This window comes from Scyliorhinus canicula, chromosome 12 (assembly GCF_902713615.1).
Source record: "Scyliorhinus canicula chromosome 12, sScyCan1.1, whole genome shotgun sequence".
NCBI lineage: Eukaryota > Metazoa > Chordata > Chondrichthyes > Carcharhiniformes > Scyliorhinidae > Scyliorhinus > Scyliorhinus canicula.
Window position 1 is genome coordinate 125,597,588 of NC_052157.1, and position 21,385 is coordinate 125,618,972.

General features: G+C 45.4%; 1 protein-coding gene across 2 annotated transcripts in view; it reads right to left on the minus strand.

Annotated features, from left to right (window-relative positions):
• The window catches only part of galnt17 (polypeptide N-acetylgalactosaminyltransferase 17), a 451,348-nt gene that overhangs the window by 38,571 nt on the left and 391,392 nt on the right, over positions 1–21,385 (minus strand). Inside the window, exons 1-4 of one of the 2 annotated variants that reach the window (XM_038814052.1) lie at positions 16,024–16,122; positions 15,365–15,550; positions 11,276–11,413; positions 10,003–10,098 (exon numbers count right to left, since the gene is read on the minus strand). In XM_038814052.1, coding sequence (XP_038669980.1) covers positions 10,003–10,098; positions 11,276–11,413; positions 15,365–15,550; positions 16,024–16,107 — 504 coding nt within the window. In that variant the 5' untranslated portion in view covers positions 16,108–16,122. Of the gene's footprint in view, positions 1–10,002; positions 10,099–11,275; positions 11,414–15,364; positions 15,551–16,023; positions 16,123–21,385 lie in introns of those variants that run through there. The other variant, XM_038814051.1, reaches the window with a different exon arrangement.

Here is a 21,385-nt window from a genome sequence, read left to right on the forward strand (position 1 = left end):
ACGCTCATCAAGTCTCTCTATTACCACCTCAAGGGAGTTATTTAAAAGTGATTTGCCTTTGACAAATCCATGCTGGCTTTTCTTAATTAACCCAAGTTGTCCAAGAAACTTTGAAATTTGTCCAGAATTATCATTTCTAAAAGCTTCCCTAGCACAAAGGTTAACCTGACTGGGCTGGGGTTGCTGAACTTAACTTTACACATTTGTTTGAACAATGGTGTAACTTTGGCAACATTCTAGTTCATTGGCACTACCCCTGAGTCTAAAAAGATTGGAAATTAGAAAATCTGCAATTTTAAGTCTCATTTCCTTCAGTATCCTTAGTTGCATTTCATCCCGTCCTGTTTCTTATCAACTTTAGGTATATGCAGCCTATTCAATTCCTCCTCTTGACCTTCTTCACACTTCTCCTGGCCTGCTTCACACTCCACCCGGTCTGCTTCACACTCCTCCGGGTCTGCTTCACACTCCTCCTGGTCTGCTTCACAGTCCTCCCGGTCTGCTTCGCATTCCTCCCGGTCTGCTTCACACTCCCCCCGGTCTGCTTCACACTCCCCCCGGTCAGCTTCACACTCCTCCCTGTCTGCTTCACACTCCTCCCTGTCTGCTTCACACTCCTCCCTGTCTGCTTCACACTCCTCCGGGTCTGCTTCACACTCCTCCCTATCTGCTTCACACTCCTCCCTGTCTGCTTCACACTCCTCCCGGTCTGCTTCAAACTCCTCCCGGTCTGCTTCAAACACCTCCCGGTCTCCTTCACACTCCTCCTGGTCTCCTTCACACTCCTCCCCATTTGCTTCACAGTGATCTTGACCTGCCTCACACTCCTCCCAGTCTGCTTCACAGTGATCCTGGCCTGCTTTACGCTGCTCATAATCTGCTTCACAGTGATGCTGACCTGCTGCACATTCATCCCAGTCTCAAAGTGTTTTATGTCGAATTAGATAGATTTAACAGCACTGAAACAGGTCATTTACACCTACATGTGTATGCCTGTGTTTAAACTGCACGCAGACTGTTACCCACCTTACTTCATCTTGCTAAATCTCTTCCTTTTTGCTTCACATGGTTATTTAGTTTCCCTACAAATGCATCTGTGTTAATCACTTCAGCCACTCCACATAGTTCCAAGTTCCATTTTCATACTACTCTTCACCTCAATGTCTTACTGCATTTATCTGTGACTGTCTTATACTTTTTAAAAAAATTTTTTTTTTTTATTTTATTTTTTTAAATTTTTATAAATTTATATTACCCAATTATTTTTTCCAATTAAGGGGCAATTTAGCATGGCCAATCCACCTACTCTGCACATTTTTGGGTTGTGGGGGCGAAACCCACGCAGACACGGGGAGAATGTGCAAACTCCACACGGACAGTGACCCAGAGCCGGGATCGAACCTGGGACCTCAGTGCCGTGAGGCGGTTGTGCTAACCACTAGGCCACCGTGCTGCCCCACTGTCTTATACTTATGACTCCCGCAAGTGGAAATCTTTAATCCAATTGACTCTTTTCTGAATGGACTTTCATTGGGTCATTTTTCAAGTCTTCTGTTTTGTAGAGAAAACAGCCCAATCCTACTTAGTCTTTCCTGATATTGTACACGCCCAATTCAAAATGTACATATTTGAGATAGAAAAATAGTTCTTACTCAAAGCAACCAAGATCCTGAGGTGAATCTGATTAAATGGAGTGTAAGTGCCACCATAGTGAGAAGCCTTCACCATTTCCCATGTCGTACTCGGATCGGAACTCGGGATGCACAATGGAGCCAAGGGCTCAAGGCACTTGTAAGAATGATTCTGTTAAGTACTGGACAAAATAGATCCCATTTCAAATCAAGGCAATGGCAATAATGAAAAAATTAATAAAGCTGATAATTCTGTATCCAACAGAGCACAAAATGAAACTGAGCTGGTGGGTCACAGAAATCCTTTTTCTCATTTGATTTTTTTTGTCAACTTGTATTTTTAAGTGTGGGCCTTTGTAATATAATCTATCTGACCTAAAAGTCCTGATGTATTTGTCTTTCTCTTTTGAAGTCTCATAATTATGAACATAAATGCATTAGAAACAGAGTTGACGTTCATCAGAATTCGAGGAAGGTGGGAATATTATAGGTTTTGAGCAAATTAATGGAAGTGTGGGGGTGGGAAGAGAAGGACAAATGGGAAGGTCTGTGATCGCGTGGTGAGCAGGAAATACTCAGCGGAATCTACGGTGAGAGAGACAGCAGTAATATTTGAAGTTGCTAACCCGTCACCCCCACCTTCAACCGCTCTGAGCGTGGTGAGTTCTGACGAGACTGCACAGCACTGGCTCTAATTGGGATATGTCCCAAAGGTGCTTCAGTAACATATTTATGATGGGGAGGATCAGCGATGCACTGCCTGCAGCTAACCTGCTTATTGCAGGTGAGGACTGGTCGTAGTCCTGATGATCTCCTGAACTGCTGTTCAGAACGGTTGAATGTATGGGTGTGACCAGAATGAAGATGTCCTCCTGGCCACCGGCTTTCAAAATAGAGAATAATATATCTTTCTTACATGTGATCTTTAGTTGGCTTCTGTGCAATCATGGAAAGTATATCTGAGGAATGCAGCAAATGCTTTTTCTATGGGTCTCCAGAAGCATATGTTACAAGACTGTAAAACATTGTGGCCTGTGTATAACAGAAAAAATAAATGTATCGATACAGAATCGTAGAATCCCTACAGTGTAGAAGGAGGCTATTTGGCCCATCAGGTCTGCACCGACCCTCTGAAGGTACACCCTACCCAGGCTCACTCTCCCGCCCAATCCCTGTAACCCCATCCAACCTACACATCTTTGGATACCAAGGGGCAATTTTATCATGGCCAATCCACCAACTTCCACATCTTTGGCCTGTGGGAGGAAACCGGAGGAGCCGGAGGAAACCCACCAGACACGGGGAGAGAGTTCAACTCTACATAGTCACCCAAGGTCGGAATTGAACACGGGCCCCTGGCACGGTGAGGCAGCCGTGCTAACCACTGTGCTATCATAGATAGCAATGACTTTTAGTAATAGATTTTAACTGGGTGACCAGGTGATGGGTTCTATGGTACCCTTGAGTACTAGGGGAGATTTTGAACTCCATCTGCCCAGCAAAACCATGGTTAGGCAGGTCGTTAAAATCCCCCAGCTTAATTATCCACCTTCTCTGTCCATGATTTTGACCTGCTTCTCTTAGGAGGTGGCCAGGACACCCATCTTAAATGTGTGGGTATCTTTTTTAGAAAGACATGTCCAAATGATTTTATTAAGATCTGACTACAGTTTTAACTCAGGGCTGAGCAGGGAAGCCACCGTGGCTTTTTTTTTGCCAAGTTGAACCAAATTGGACAACCCCAGAAGAGATTGAAAAAGAGATTCCTTTGTGGGGCCAGGAGGAATAGAATTATTCACCTTGACCCCAAAATGGCCCTCACTATCTCAGACTCCCACATCCTTCCTCAATGTGAGAATGGGTGGGAAGTGGAATGTTAACAAAGGCCAGGACGTTCAAATAGCTGCCACCGCATCTCTGCAGCAGCAACTCATATCCTACCAGCCCAATGCCTGCCGGGGGTTAAAACTGAGGCCCTGTTGTACCGCAAATAGATAATGATTTGAAAAAAAATGAAATGAAAATCGCTTATTGTCACGAGTAGGCTTCAATTAAGTTACTGTGAAAAGCCCCTAGTTGCCACATTCCGGCGCCTGTCCAGGGAGGCTGGTACGGGAATCGAACCGTGCTGCTGGCCTGCTTGGTCTGCTTTAAAAGCCAGCGATTTCGCTGAGCGAGCTAGACTTTAACATAAAGGGTGAATACCAAAATTAACTAATGATAATTAACTGATGGTGACCAACTGATTGGAGTAACAAACTAAATTTCAGGAGATCACACGAAGGTATAAACATGTTGGCAGAATGGGTCAGTGACAATTGCAGAACAACATATATTGTAATGTTTTGTGAATCGGAATTTAAAAAATGGAAGCATGTTTTAAATAGTAGATTTCTCAATGCAGCTGAAAAACTAAAGGATCTAGTTTGCAGAAATATAAAGTGGCTGAAGCTATGGCAAAAAAACTATTGACAAGGTGTTGCAATGCAAGTAAATCCTCCCTATAGGTGGCCACCCCTTAAAGTAATTTTGCTTGAACGTTGTTTACTCTGCAGGCTATTATTTCAATTTAGGTGGCCATTGTCAATTTTACGTCTTCTGCCCTCTGGCCCCACTCCCCGTGAATTGAACCCTGGGCCAACCATTGGCATGCTTTGATGGCACTGTAGTCATCAGAAGGCCAGGCCGCAGGCCCCAGTCTGGGAGGAAGAACGCAGGGCAGGGGCAGGAAACTACTGGTGTCAATCAGGCGATGAATTGTGAGTGACCTGAAATGGAGGAATAGAAGGTGTATGCGTGTGTGTAGGAGGGGGTTAGCACCCCAACCCCCACCAGCTTAATCTGCAGCACCTAAACCCACCCCCCCCCGCACAAGCTGCTCCTTCCGTAGCCTCCCAGTGTTCATCCGTTCACTCTCCCCAGATCAGCTCCTTATGCAACCCTCCTGTCTCCATGATCCCTAAAAGCCTAACTCTAACCCTCCTGGCTCCCTCCGCAGCACCACATGGAACAGCGGCTCAGCCCCTGAAGACTGTCAAGAGGGGGTCCAGGCTTTGGAGGCCAGACGAAGTGAAAGGAGAGAGAGACAAGTGGATAAGGAAAGAATGAGAATAGTGGGAAAGGAGAGAGACAGAATGAGAAAGGGGAGAGAGGGCAAAGTAGGAAAGGGATAAACAGTGGGAAAGAGAGAGAGGATAGATTGGAAAGCGAGAGAGAGAAAGAGAAGTTAGAAAGGAGAAAGATATAGACAGAACGAGATAAGTGGGAAAGGAGCGAGAGAAAGAGACAAGTGGAAAGGAGAGAGAGAGGCAGTGAATAAGAATGGAGATAGAGAGATAGAGACAGAGTGAGAAAGAGAGCTTCAAATTCCTAGGTGTGCACATCACCAAATATTGTCCTGGTCCATCCACGTTGACCCTAACACCAAAAGCGCCTATACTTCCTCAGGAAACTAAGGAAATTCGGCACGTCCACACTGACTCTTATCAACCTTTACAGGTGCACCATAGAAAGCATCCTATCTGGCTACATCACAACCTGATATGGCAACTGCACGGTCCAAGACCGCAAGAAACTTCAGAGAGTCGTGAACGCCACCCAGTCCATCACATGACTTGATTAATACTACACTCGTGTATGCTTCACCCGACGCCGGTGTCTAGGCATTTACATTGTGTACCTTGTGTTGCACTATTATGTATTTTCTTTTTATTTTATTTTCATGTACTAAATAATCTATTTGAGCTCCTCACAGAAAAATATTTTTCACTGTACCTTGGTACACGTGACAATAAGCAAATCCAAAGTGGGAAGGAAAGACAAAGGAGAGGGAAAAGAGAGAGAGAGAAAGGGCATAGTGGGAAAGGAGGCAATTAGAAACAGATTGGGAAAGGAGAAAGAAGGACAGAGTTGGAGAGGATAGAGAGGAATACAGACAGCGTGGGAAAGGAGAGGGAGAAACAGAATGGGAAAGGAACGAGGGAGAGAAGGACAGAGTGAAAAGAGAAGGAGAAAAAAAGATAGAATGAGAAAGGAGAGAGAGAGAAAAAACAGAATGGGAAAGGTTAGAGAGAGCGAAACAGAGTGGGAAAGGAGAGTGAGAGATTGGAAAAGGAGAGGAATAAAAAGTGAGAAATGAGAGCGAGGGAACAAGAGTGGGAAAGAAGAGAGGGGTACAGAGTGGGAAAGGGGAGGGAGACAGGGAGGGAGAAAGGGAAGCAAGGAAAAAGTTGAGCTGAGTTTCAGGAGTGCTGTGGGTGAAACAGAAGGTGTTCTACTTAAGGCTTATTTGGGGGATTAAGGTTGGGATTCTCAGTCCTAACTTTGCCCCACTACCACTGCCAGTGAGAACCGAGAATCCCACTGGCATGAATGGACGGAAAATTCCGCCCTTAGTTTAATCTAATTTGAATTTATGCAGCATTTCTGTTATAGTCAGTGATTTTATCTTTTCAAGTTACTCTAGCTAGGAACGCAGAGTGCTGCACGTGTACAATATATCATTTCAACTTGTACATTGTTTTTTTGGGGGGGCCAAGAAATGCCCAAAGGAACCTAACTCTTGTTTTAACATTGATTCCTATGGGAACAAACAGCTCACTTAAATTTTTCACTTAAAGTTGTGATTGCCAGGAAAGCTGCCACAACTTTATCCAAGGACTTGGTGTATGAAGTTTCTAAGACTGTTATGTTTTGGCATTGTGTCTTTAAATTTAAGGGAAATGAATGAGATTATTTGACCTTTTCTGAAGTATGCCTGATTGTATGTTTGTGTGGTTTCATTGCCAGGGATCAAAAGATGGTTTTCCTGATGTAATGGTGCACGCTCACAAACATCTTTCGAAACACAACAGGTATTTGTTAATGAGAAAAGTTGTACAGAGGCCAGAAGCCCCCTGGCTGCCCTGGAGCAGCCCATGAGCTGCCTCAGTCCCTATATGTCTTCTAGATGTCTTCCAGATGTCTTCTAGATATCTTCAACAGAGCTTTAATTAATTTCGCTGATTCCTCTTTATGTTCAATCGTTCCTAGTTTCTTTAAAAGTCTTTAATTTTTGACTTTCGACTGAGGGAAATCCATCATGTTCTTATTGGACATTTACATTTCAAAAATCGAACCTTCATTTCAACTCGTCTGAACTTCAGCTAAATGAGTTTTTTTTTCACTATTGGTCAGGTCTGTCTCCAACCAAGTGTTGAATTGTTTCCATTCTGCAATTCTCTCGTTGTCCTTCATTTAGTCATTTATTGTCTTTCATTGCCCTCCTTTTGGAGTCTTTCATCTTTGCCCTCCTTCTGGGATCTTTCACCGTTGTCCTCCTTCCGGGGTCTTTCATTGTCCTCTTTCGGTGTTTCTTAGTGCCCTCCTTCCTGGGTCCTTCATTGCCCTCCTTTTGGGGGTCTTTCATCATTGGCGTCCTACTGGGGTCTTTCATTACCCTCCTTCCGGGTCTTTTACTGTCCTCTTTCTGTCTCTCCCAGTGCCCTCCTTTCGAGGTCTCTTACTGCCCTCCTTCTGGGATCTTCCAGTGCCCTCCGTCCAGGGTCTTTCTGCACACTCTTCCTTGAGGTCTTCATTGTCTCTGTCGGCAGGCCTCCTTTCGTCTGCCGGCAATGTTATAGCCCGGCGCCATTGTTGTGAGGGGCGGCCTGGGGGAGGACGACCACTGTGTATGTGCTAGTTGGCGCCTGCCCAACTGCGCATACGCGGTACCCAAGGCGCCGCGTCTTATACGCGGCGCCGGGTCTCTGACGACGGGCCCCCGCAAATCGCGCCAGCCCCACGGGGGCCCAAGAATAGGGGTCTGGGAACGGGCGCCGACACTGGAGTTAAGCACTCCGGTTTTTACTCCGGCGTTGGCACTTAGACTCCCGTTGGGAGAATCCCGCCCTTTGTGTTTTAACGCAGAGCCATTAAAATGCCTTGCTACAAATGGTGATTGATAGTAAATCTACAACAACACTCAAAACTGTTTTTTCCGGGAAAAGTTGATTAAAATGAAAAGACACAACAGCAAAATATGTAACGGTTAAATCAGTCCACAAGTGGGGCCTGAATTCAGCAAACATGACATAGTTGAATGTCCCTGCGTGCTAAAGTTTCTATTTTAAAAAGTTCGCATAAGGCGTTATTTTGTGCATGAGAAGAGAAAATAATTAGGGAACCACAAATGGATTGCAATTGCAAACATCTCTGGTGTACCAATTACACTGCATGTTAATTCACCAACATTTAATTTCAAATTAACTCACAGTGTAGTTATTCAGCAGCTTTAATTGATATTAGAACCCTTTTCATTCCCATTCCAGTAATGGAATTATAGGTTCTTCTTGGTTGCTCACCTCAAAAGAATAGCCTGGAGATATGATGTCGGAATCTGTGCACTCCAAACACATTTTTATTCTTTCAGGGAGGTGGGCACCACGGTCAAGGCCAGCATTTGTTGTCCATTCCCGCTGCTCATTGATCACAAAACCTCTTGTATTGTGATATTCAGATTCAGGTGCTCAGATGTAATCTGTCGGTGCGACACATCACTAGGTCTCAAGGTTGCTCTGAAAATATACTGCCCACTGTCCAGCTCATCTTATATTATTTCTCTCCTTTTTCTGTCCTCCCACGTTGTGATAGTGACCAGCCAAACAAATGCAGAAAAGGTGTCCCACACATCCCCTCCAACCTTGCTCCAAGAACACTCATCTCCCATCCAGCAAACCCATCCTCGTACCTCCCTGTAGCCTAAAGACAGTTTACCAGGGGTAAATTAGTAACACAGAAGAGATGGTGGCACACAAGCACACATTGCCAAGAATATATGGTATAGAAGATGGGGAGACCATCATTGCTGCGAGAGGGACAAGAAACATTTGTCTTTAAGTCTGGAAGTCAGACCCAAATCTTAATGAGTTGGGTACTTAAAAAAAGAAGGGTTGAATTTTCGTCTTGGAAATGGCAATCCGGAGATTTACCGAAGTTGCAATTCCACCTCCTGACAAGCTATTTTCTTGGCAGTGTAGCAAGCCTGAGGAAGACAATGGTGGGGACATTTTAAAGAGACATTTTTCTCCTGGTTCAGAGATTATTGTGAGGTTCCACAGCACACAACCACCTACCCTTCTCAAACTTATTATCCCATATCTCCCTCACCCGATATTCCCTTCATTCCCCCACACACACACCTTACCCCCATACCCACTCCCCCATTGTTCACGATAAAAATAACTCAAGTCCTATAATAACATTGGGAAGCTCATAAATCTGTCAAAATAAAGAAACATACTTTGTTGTACACTTCAAAAACCACAATCCTCTTCACAGCTTATAATCTGTCCAAATAATCACGCTCATCTTTCCATTGACAGCTGTGTCAACAACCTGTGCTGAGCAGAATTCATTAGTAAGTTTGGAGTCAGCCAAATATTCATAATGAGATTCCACAGAATAATTCCATAAACAACCCCTGTTGAGCTGAATCTATTAGTAAGTCTGGAACTCGGCCAAGCATTCATAACTATATTCCATTGAACAATGGTATCAACAAATCCCCTGAGCTGAATACATTAAAGCCTTTGGAAAGAATTCAGAATCTCAACCATCTGTCAATGTTTGAAACAACCAATGGGGATGTTCAGTATTCCACAACCTAATTTCAACAAGCTTTGTATTATCTAACAACAGGATACACTTTGGCAATACCAATCCAGAAAGTTACACAGTTAAGATTTCTTCAAAATGAAGGGTAATTCCATTATGCCATGTTTGCTGTAAGAGAGAACATTTGGGCTAATGCTCAAGCTGATCTTAATGGCTAGGGGCTGGTTGAGCACAGTGGGTTCACTGCAATGCAGAACAATGCCAGCAGCGTGGGTTCAATTCCCGTAGTGACCTCCCCAAACAGGTGCCGGAATGTGACGACTAGGGGCTTTTCACAATGACTTAATTGAAGCCAATTTGAGACAATAAGCGATTATTATTATTATGTCTTGTCAATTACATTGTTAAGGCTGAAAGAAACAGGCAGTGGCTTAAAATAGCCTTTGGGTACATATAAATGGGGGATAATTGGGACGCAAGGTTGAGTGAGAGAAGAGCTGTGACAATGGACACAATAAACAATCTCAATAAAGAAAGGTGCTGTGTGTCTTGATTTTGGCTTCACCATCTGGACTGGACCCAATTAATATGATTGCTGACCAAGCTTCCTTCAAGAATGACTCTGCATCAGAATGACTACTGATGATCACTTTTAATCCTTGTTAGTCTTTGACTACTTCACTAGCAACATACTCACTCAGCCTATTGCAAAAGAATCCCAAATTATAGCCATCTATTGGCAACATTAATATTGGTTCAATCTAATTACTCTACCTACCTGAGGAGACATCCCATGACATGGGTACAAAATGGCTGTGTGGTTTTCTTGTGGACCCTGATCCAGGCAAAGGTCTTTTGCCTTGTTGTTATGAACCTACGTGGGGAACAAATTATCCCAATGAGACAGAAAATAGGAAAAACATTCAGCCCCATTGCGAAGTCTATTGGGCAAGTCTTTACCTGAAGCAGAGCTTATACTCTGCATTTAAAGTTCTGGCATTTCATAGTTCAAATGTTCAAGAAATGTCTAACCTGGAACTAGCAAAACTCATTCACAGCATACTAAGCTGATTGCATGCAATCATTATAAACTCCCAGCACATCTCTGGCTTTTTGTGTCAGCTACTCACTGGATTAGCCTTTTGGAAACTGTGGCTAGCAGCTCAAATTTAAATGAATTATCTTACCTAAAATTAAGTGCCCACACAAGAGAAAATACTGTTTCAGCCTTTATAGGGATTCAAATTGGGTCTCAAATATATGTCATTGGTGTTGGGGAGGGGAAGAGAGGAGGATGGGAGAAGGAGAGATAAAGGAAGAACTGCCAGTGAAAACTGAACATAGAGAACATGCAGTGCAGAAGAAGGCCATTTGGCCCATCGAGTCTGCACTGACCCATTTAAGCCCTCACTTCCACCGTATCCCCGTAACCCAATAACCCCTCCTAACCTTTTTGGACACTAAGGGCAATTTATCATGGCCAATCCACCTAACCTGCACGTCTTTGGACTGTGGGAGGAAACCAGAGGACCCGGAGGAAACCCACTCGACTCCGCACAGACAGTACCCAGCAGGAAATCGAATCTGGGACCCTGGTGCTGTGAAGCCAATGTGCTAGCCACTTGTGCTACCGTGCTGCCCATGCTGAAGTGAAAGGAAGCTCAATGTCAAGGCACAAAATAGAGGGCAGGATTTTAACCCCCCCTCCCCCAGCGGCGGGTTTTCCAGTGACCGTCGGTAGGTTAGAATTCAGATCTTGAACCACATGTTGCCATACTCCCCCAGCTTGACGGTTGGCAAAAGTTACCCTGCTCCTGGGCCAATGGCTCTTTCGATTGTCGCTAATATTTAAATGATCCACCTGCAGGATTTGGGTGGGATCATGGTGAGGCCAGGTAGCTAGAGGAAGCCCTACACTACCACAATTTCTATGTATTACGATTTGTCTCGACCGATGAATGATGAAGGGATGCACACAGGAAAAGGTGCCTCTCCCCGAAACAAAACCTTTGATTTCACACAAAAATAAATCTCTTTTAAAAAGCCATTACCTCACCATAGGCCACTGTATTATTATATCTCCTCATCTCAGGGTACACGTTGTCCAGGTACCACTGGAAATTCTTGCACTTAAGTTGCTTTCTCAATGCTACTCTTTCAGAAATATCACCAATATCGATTCCTGGATTCTGGAAAAGAAAGACGTGTAAGAAATTATATTTATCCTTCCTTGTTGCTTCTGTAAAGTAGAACTCACATTTGCAAGAGAATATACATCAGAGACATAAAGTTCACTATTCATAAACCTGCAGCATTCTGGCAGGTGCACCTGCAGTAAAAACACTTGCTTGCATTTTGACAGGAAATTATCACTTGAGAGCAATTTTAAAAATATACAGTAGCCCAAATTTCACCGTTGTATACTCATCCATTGAAGAAATATCAGACGAGCGTTTATGCTCACACTGATTTGCAAGAGTGGTTGTCGAGCGTAAACCTTTTAAAAGAAACATTTAAAGCACCCAATTCTTTTTTTCCAATTAAAGGGCAATTTAGCGTGGCCAATCCACCTACCCTGCACGACTTTGGGCCGTGGGGTGAGACCCAAGCAGACACGGGGAGAATGTGCAAACTCCACACGGACAAGTGACACAAGACTGGGATTGAACCCGGGTCCTCGGCGCCTTGAGGCCGGGTCCGTGCCGCCTCATCATATGTAGACTTGCGCATGAATATCATGGAAAGTATATTTTAAAGATTGTTTTCAATTGACAGTTTAAATGTTTTCAATTTGTATTTTATGTTTTAGTAACGCATTACTACGGATAAACAGCTATAAACTGGGCATGTTTTATGGTGATTATCGTAGAATACCGAACATTAGAGGTGACACATTGGTAATAGTGCAGCCAGTGTTGACCAGTTGTTCAGAGCAGATACAGTTAGAATGCATGTTGTGTGCAATAAAGTGGTAATTACCTTCTGCATAAATTCTGATGCTACACACAGATCAGTGTTGCCTTTCATAGGTCAGTAGCTGTTGTATTATTGCAGATGTGTATTTCCTCACGTTTTTGTGGATTAAACTGCATCTTGTTATTCTCGCCTGAGTATGTTTTTCTGTAAGTCTCCTTCATTCTTTCCAGAAGTTTGCTACTTTTATCCTGTGCTATCGGCTTCCCCCCCCTCTCTGCCTGTGACCCAACTGCTGCGTGATGCCATCAGTGCCTTGGAAATCAGTAAGATGCCCTTGAAGGCCTCTTAGGCATTTACAGCTTGCTCAGGGTATTCACGCGAGGCCCAAGCATCAGCTTGGGTGCTTTCAAAGCCCCTATTTATCGAGGCTGGTGTTCAATTAAATTGAGTTGACAAGAAAATGAGCTGATGAAAGTTAGGTCCTCACTTCAAAACACCTATCAGAGCTACTGTGCCAACAGCTGTGCCAGCAGGTGTGACTTGCACATTTAGACTTCTTGGCACAGTTTTTGACATGACTTCAACAAGGATATAAATTTCTACCGACTCAGGGCTTGTACCGAGATGACAAGGATTGATTTATGTGGTGTTCTCTAAACTCCAGATGTTAGACTGGCAGGAGACACATTAATCCACTGTCAGACCACTATTATCGTTGCGTTATCAATAGAGATGGAGCCACTATTTTTTCAATAGCTGTACCCATTTCGAGAAAACATTTATTGATAATTTCGGTACAAAAATTAAAACTATTTTTATTGGGTACTCATGTTGCTAACATTCGGCTGGTTTTTAATCATCAACTGGGTTGAGGCCGAGTGCGGGCGCAGGAGGGTGGGAGTGGGTAGGGGAATTGACAACCCGCACGCTTCCAATTAACTTGCAGCTAACTTTGTTGAAGAGATTAACAGGCTGGAGAGGGACAGAATCATATTTTCAGTGCTAATAACAGGAAGGACAAATGGTTTGGGACACAGGTGTTGGAAACACAGCTGGAGCCCATTATTCATTGCGATTGCTGATGAAAAATCATGTATAAAAAAGGAATAGTCAAACTGAGGTGCATGTGCAGTGCCTCGAATTCCTGAGGAGTGAATGTTTGGGCACTTGTGTGGTCTGTGAGGCTGCCAGCTTTGTGTTCGAACACAGCTTCGAAGATAAGGCCCCATGTAGAACAACGGAGTCTGAACTAGACAAGGGCCAGGATCACGAGTGCCATGAGGTTTTGCAAGCAGCCCACTTCCAGTGTCATTAATTGGACAGCAACATCAGCTCAGGTCAATTTGCCCTTTGCCTTTAAAACTCGCGCCATGTCACTGACACTGTGCAGCACGGGTCCTGGCCCAGAAATGTCCAGATTGAAAATCTAGCGCTAGAACGGCGAGCCTTGCTCACTTGTTAACAACACCAAAGTAAACTTGTAGGTTTCACAAGGGCTGAAATGGATATGTTTTTCAAAACCATGGGCGGGATTCTCTGATCCTGAGGCTGAGTGTTGACGCCGTTGTAAACGCCGTCCCGTTTTACGGCGGAGTCAACAGGCCCCCAGGATCATCGATCCTGCGCTCAACAGGGGGCCAGCACAGCACTGGAGCGACTCACGCAGCTCCAGCTGCCGATACCTCGACCGGCGCAAATTCACTCATGCGCATTAATTTCCTTCTCCGTGCCGGCCCCGACGCAACAGGGGCCTGGCACGGAGTAAAAGAGGCCCCCACCAGGAGAAGCCGGCCCACCGATCAGTAGGCCCCGAGCGCAGGCCAGGCCAAGGTGGAGGACCCCCGGGGGCGGACGCCCCCTCCCCCCCCCACCTGCCCCCCCCCCCCCCGCCCCCCGCAGGATGGACGGCGAAGTCCCGCCGGGTAGGACCATACGTGAACGGCGCTGGCGCAACTCGGCCCATCCTGTGTGGAGAATCGCCGGGGGGGGCCGCGTAGAACCCGGTCACCGGAGAATCAACGGACCGGCGTCGGGGTGGCGTCGCGTGAATCACACGCTCCCCAGCGATTCTCCAACCCGGCCCGGGGTTCGAAAATCCTGCGCCATATTTGCCCTTTTCAAGTTCAAGTCCCAAGTTCAACATTTTTTTAAACTACAGAATCTGGAATCCCTTCAGTTCTCCCAACAGTTCACCTGTGTCTAGTGAAGATTGGAAAAACAGACTGGAACAAGGAGTCAATCTCAGTGCCTACAGATAGATTGGTTCTCTCTCCACAGGAGCTGCCAGACCTTTGAGCATTTGCACCATATCCTCTGTGAGGTTCAGTGCCCAGAACAAACCCAGATTGGGTCTAACCACAGTTCTAGAGTACTGAAACATTACTTCTACCTCTTTCTCATCCAATCCCCTCGAGATTAAGGTCAATATTCCAGTCGTCCTTTGGATTACTTTCTGGACCGATGCTCCAGCTGTTGGTGACTTCTGTGCAAGGACATGTAAATCCCTTTGCTCCGCCACAGCTCCTGGTCTTTCACGATGAAAATCTATTCAGATTTGTCTTTCTCAGTTCCTCTGATTCTCCGAACCTTCCCATCCCTACACTGAACAGCACCAGTCGTGTGTATGTTCCAAAGGCAACTTCTTGCTCCCAGCTACACAATTCATGGTGTCCCCTAATTTATATACAAATCTCTACTCCTTCATCCAAATCACTAATATTCATAGTGAAACGTTGAGGAGCCCCGTACAGATCCCTGGAGAATATCACATCCCCCTCCTCTGCTTCAAATAGTGCCATGGGCTCTTTCTGTGCCCGCTCAACAGGGAAAATGGAGGTTCAGCTTAACGTACATCACCCAACAGATCTGCTTAATGTTTTAGTTTATTAATATTGGGGGAGGGAAACATTCATGGCTGCATGTCAAAATTGAATTAAAAGCTGCTTGAAACTTTATAATGGCCATATCCTTGAAAAATTACTAATACAAATGAACTCCTGTTGGCAGTGATACTCACCCCTTGCACTATACTTCAGAGAAAGGAACTATTCAGTATCAAAGTTTTTATCCTTTGCAATGACTTCCCCATGTGATTTATGATCTGAATCCTTTAATTGGTTGCCGCATTGCAAAACACACTCAAGGTCAACCAAAAACCTGATCTTAAGGTAACTCAGACTTAAATTGTAACCATTCCTGCAATCTATTTTATACAGTCTACTTACATCCATGGGGATATTCCATGCAATATAAACATGGGATTTGTAATCATCCATCCACACCTCTGCCACCCGCAGTGAATTTCTCTTTGTGTAGAACCCAATGTCATTGTTGTACGGTTTCTTCATGCGCTCTATGTGAGCCACCCTAGAGCAAGGGAGCACTTCCATACTGCCGCCACACAGCCAGACCTACAGTAATAAAAAGGTGAGTCAGAAATGCACAATAATTTCTTGCAGTTGTCCCAACAAATTCCTGCAAATTGTCAAACATAAAGTAGGTCATTTCAAGTGTTGTAGATAAGCTTAGAAGTCATCAAAACTGCCACTAATGCCCAGACAAGAAGGATCATTGTAATGCTTCCGCCCACATCCTGCAGACGAGCAGTCAAAATGGTGGTGGTGGGGGGGGGGGGGGGGGGGTGCATTCCCATTTCCTGACTCCTGGCCTGCAATTTTACCAACATTGGTTTTGGAATGGATGAGGAATCTGCTGAACACAGGTGGGAGCTTCCTGCATAAATGCAAATCAAGATCCCAGGGGGTTTGTACCCAGGGGATATTCTTATAGTGGGCTAAGTCAGGAAGTCATTGCAGCTTTTGCGCCAGGCTCAAGCAGGTCAGCAACTAGGCTGAAGAATGGAAACAGCGAGTGAAGAAAATACCTCTATGGGGGCCGGGTGAAACAGGGACCCCTTTTCAGGCCCTGTGTGCGAAACTGTGGTCCCCTCTTTCCCCAGTTTTCTCATATCCTGTCCCACACTTGGGAGCTAGTTGTGAGCTAGCACCACCTGATTTTTTCCTGCTTGCAGCCTTGAAAGGACAGAGTGTTCCATTACATTTAAATGAGGCCTAAGAGGTAAAATGATTGGCTCGAAAATCGGTTGAGCAGCAGTGTTGTGTTCTATCCATGGAGTTATGCAGAGATGACACACCAGTTTCTATGTGTGTGCAGGAGTTTTATTTACAGTGCTTTTATTCTGCTCGCATGCTTACAGCTGCTGGCCTCAGTTAATTTCTATTTCCTAGTCACATCCTGGTTTAACTAATCACACACACAGAACAGATACTGGACACAAATTATCAGACACCAAACAACAAGCAGGAGACTGAGAAATAGGATACATGGGAAGGTGCACTAATTGAGTAAAGATTTGTGCCGGGGTCCCAGTTATTCACTGCATTCATAAACACCTCAGATGTTTGAATCAAAAATCACACATCCAAATTTATAGATGACAGGCAGACTGTGTTGATGGAAGCAAGAAATTACAAAGATATTAATAGACTGAACGAATAGGTAAAAACGTGAAATTTATTTCAGTATAGGTAAGAATGAGGTCATCCATTGTAGATCTAAAACGTAGAGATCGGAGCACTTTAAAAATGGGGAAATGCAAGAAACATTAAAATGTACAGTACAGTGCAGAAGAAAGCCATTCGGCCCATCGAGTCTCCACCGGGCCTTACAAAGAGCACCTTACTCAAGCCCGTATCTCTAGCCTATCCCCGTGACACCCACTAAACCGTTTTGGACACTAAGGGCAATTTAGCACGGCCAATCCACCTAACCCATACATCTTTGGACTGTGGGAGGAAACCGGAGCATCCGGAGGAAACCCATGCAGACATGGGGAGAATGTGCAGACTCCACACAGACAATGACCCAAGCCGGGAATCGAACCTGGGTCCCTGGAGCTGTGAAGAAACTGTGCTAACCACTGTGCTACCATGCTGCCTTGAAAGTTCAAAGAGAGTTAGAGATCCATATAAACAGACCATAGAGTCTCATGAAAAGGTACAGAAAGTGATCAAAGAAGCTAATGGAATTCTGACCTTTAGATCTAGAGAATAGTATAGAAGGGAGTAGAAGTTATGCTACAGCGATACAAAGCCTTTTTAGGCCATATCTGCAGTACTGTGTTCAGTTCCGGACACCACGGGCTGAATTCTGCGCCAGCGGGATGCTCCGTTATGCCGGCAGCCCGGGGGCTTCCCGACGGCGTGGGGTTGCCCCACAATGGGAAACCCTGACCGGCCAGCGTAACGGAGCATCCTGCCGGCAGGGTGAAACGGAAACGTGGCACGGCTGGGCGGAGAATCCAAGCCCACACTTCAGGAAGGATATATTGGCCCTGGAGGGAGTGCAGCGCAGATTTACCAGAATGGACTCCAAGCGTTAAATTACGAGGAGACATGACACAATCTTGGGTTGCAATCTCTGGAACTAAAGAGGTTAAAGTGAGAGTGGGAAGAAAACTTCCAAGATAGTGGGCGCAATTTACCAGCTGTGTCCCGCAGAGTACTTAGAAAACAGTAGCAGGATGGGACAGAGTCAGCACGGATTTATGAAGGGAAAATCATGCTTGACATATCTACTGGAATTCTTCGAGGACGTAACTAGTAGAGTTGATGAGGGGAAGCCAATGGATGTGGTGTATTTGGACTTTCACAAGGCTTTTGGCAAAGGCCCACAAAAGAGATTAGCTTGTAAAATTAAAGCGCATGGGACTGGGGTAGTGTATTGAGATGGATAGCAAACTGGTTGGCAGACAGGAAACAAAGAGTAGGAATTAACGGGTCTTTTTCAAATTGGCAGGCAGTGACTAGTGGGGAACCGCAGGGATAGGTGCTTGAATCCCAGCGATTCACAATATATATTAATGATATAGATGAGGGAACAAAATGTCAAATGTCCAAATTTGCTGATGAAACCAAGTTGGGTGGGAGGATGAGCTGTGAAGAGGATGCAGAGATCCTTCAGGGTGATTTGGACAAGTTGAGTGAGTGGCAAAATGAATGGCAGATGCGGTATAATTTGGAGAAATACGAGGTTATCCACTTTGGTGACAAAAACAAGAAGGCAAACTTATCTGAATGGCCATAAATTAGGAGAGAGGAACATGCAACGAGACCTGGGTGTCCTTGTATACCAGCAACTGAGGGTAAACGTGCAGGTGCAGAAGACGATAAAGAAAACAAATGGCATGTTGGCCTTCATTGCAAGAGGATTCGAGTACAGAGCAGGGATGTCTTGCTGCAATTATACAGGGCCTTGGTGAGGCCACACCTGGAATATTGTGTGCACTTTTGGTCTCCTTATCTGAAAAAGGATGTTCTAGCTATAGAGGGAGTGCAGCGAAGGTTTACCAGACTGATTTCTGGGATGGCAGGACTGAAGTACGAGGAGAATTTGAATCGTTTAGGGCTGTATTCGCTGGAGTTCAGGAGAATGAGGGGGGATCTCATATAGGGGGATATCAAATATTAACAGGACTGGACAGGGTAGATGCAGGAAGGATATTCCTGATGGTGGGGTGTCCAGAACCAGGGGTCACAGTCTCAGGATACGGGGTAGACCATTTAGGATGGAGATGAGGAGAAATTTCTTCACCCATCGAGTGGTGAGACTGTGGAATTCATTACCACAGGAAGTAGTTTAGTCCAAAACATTGTATGGTTTCAATAAGCAGTTAGATATAGCACTTAGGGCAAAGGGTATCAAAGAATATGGGGTAGGATGGTCAGCCATGATCATAATGAATGGAGGAGTGGGCTTGAAGGGCCGAATGGCCTCCTACTACTCCTATTTTATTCTATGTATTTATGAATCGGGATGGGACGCCACTGGTAGATCCCGGGAGAGGCTTCTCCAAGGACTCCCGACGGTCATTACGCCTCGCTTATTCTAACGGGCATATTCCAAAAGTTAGAACCACACCTTTCAGGAATTACAATAGAAACTATTTCTATACACAGAGGGTGGTAGAAGTTTGGAACACTCTTCCTCAAACGGTAACCGATGCTAGATCACGCTTGGGTCACTGTCCCTGTGGAGTCTGCATGTTCTTCCCCGTGTCTGCGTGAGATTCCTCAGGTGCCCTGATTTCCTCCCACAATTCCCAAAAGACGTGCTGTTAGGTGAATTCGACATTCTGAATTCTCCCTCTGTGTACCCGAACAGGCGCCGGAATGTGGCAACTTGGCGATTTTCACAGTAACTTCATTGCAGTGTTAATGTAAGTCTATTTGTGACAATAATAAAGATTATTTATTTATTAACTGTTCATTTTAAATATAAGATTGATAAAGGGTCAAGACAGGCATTTGGGGTTGAAATAGGTTTGAGGAGCTGAATGGTTTCCCCCTTTTCCTTTGTTCCAGTACTATAAGCCAGTATGAAGCATTCACCAATCCTGAAAATGCAAAACCCGCTCTGGGATAAAATCAGCCCAAGCACGAGTAGTATTTTCAGTTCTGTGAAGTAGAAAGAAAAACTGTAATTATTAGTGACTACTTAGACTCAGCATCCTGTTTTCTTTCTCAGGAGAATTAATTCTATTTATTATCTATAGAGTTCTCTCTTGTTCAATTTGGGATGAACTCCAATTGGGATTATCTATAGATTCAATGTTCCATTGAGTTCCACTTGTAGGTTGAAGGGTCAATTGTTATAATTGAGTGGACCACTGCTGACTTTGGCACTTAAGTGAAAATGACGTGGTTCCTGTTCAAAAATGTTGCGATTACCCAATGAAATTTTCATCATGATGCAATTTTGTTCACAACTCGTTTCTCTGTTGATGAATATAGTTGTTTCCAATCATAATAGGTACTGGGTTAATAGCTTCTTTACCACTTTTCAACTGGAAAATAACTGCCATAATGGCTGGAATTCTTCGGCCGTTGTGATTCACTTTTCCTGTTGGCAGTGCACCCCTGCCGGTGGATTTCGCGGCAGCATGGGATGGCTTCAATGGGAAATTCCGTTGACAAGCGAAGCAAAGAGAAAATCCCACCTTCAGGTACCACTGAGAAACATGCGGCTGGGGGACCGGAGAATCCAGCCCAATATATCCATTATGTCATTGCTGCTGGGTCAAAATTCTGGGCTGAGATTCTCCCGAATCCCCGCGATGGCCTGACGATGGGATAAAAAACAACACAAACCACTCTGGCGTCGAGCTGACCGGAAGTTGCGGAATCCTCCACACTTCCAGGGGCCAGGCGGCACCGGAGGGGTTGGCGGCAGCCCGCCAAAGGGCCGGTGCGAGTTAGCGCATGCGCAGACCGGCCGGCGTATTCTAGCACATGCGCAGGGGTTGCCGACTCCGCACCGGCCATGGCAAAGCCACACAGGGGCCGGCACGGAAGGAAGAAGTGCCCCCACAGCACAGGCACGCCCGCAGATCGGTGGGCCCCGATCACGGGCCAGGCCACCGTGGGGGCCCCTCCTCCGGGGCCGGATCCCCCCCCCCCCCCCCCCCCCCCCCCGCCCCCGGGGACCACACCAGCCGGCCTTCCAGCCAGATCCCGCTGTGTGGGGCCATGTCCAATTCACGCCGGCAGGACGGGCCAGAAACCGACGGCCGCTCAGCCAATCAAACAGAGAATTGCCGGGGGGCTGCTGCCAATGGCCCACGACCAGCGTGGCGTGATCCTCACCCTCGCTTGAAAACCGGCGCCGGAGAATACAGCAGCCGGCATCGGAGCGGCGGGACGGGATTCTTTGACCCGGTGGGGGGTCGGAGAATCCCACCTCTGGTGCCCCCAACCTAACTGCATCATCTGAAGGACTGTGGTAGTTCAAAGAGAGCACCCACCAGCAGTTTTTCAAAACAACTAGCGATGGGCAATATACAAAATCTTGGGATGGCTGCCTACAACCCTCCTCAAAACAGTTTTGAAAAAAACCTCAATGGCTTTTCATGTAATCTTTGGATAAAACTTGTTTTTTCTCTGCAGTTTGCCAAACAAAACCATCACTGGGAAAAGGCACGTGTTGAAAAGCTTTGGCATTGCTGATGGTGGCCAAATTTCTTGATGCTTTCTAAGCTTCTACCAACTTTTCCTGGAACTGCACCATTTGCTTGCAGCGACACAAGTCATGTGTGATTACTGAACAAAAGATAAAATTATTGCGACTGTAGAGATGAGTATCTCAGTTGTCAAATTAGTCATCGAAGCTCATCTTGTGCTGTGATCAGGAGAAAAGAGAGAACTTAACTAGTTTGGTAACTCACGCTG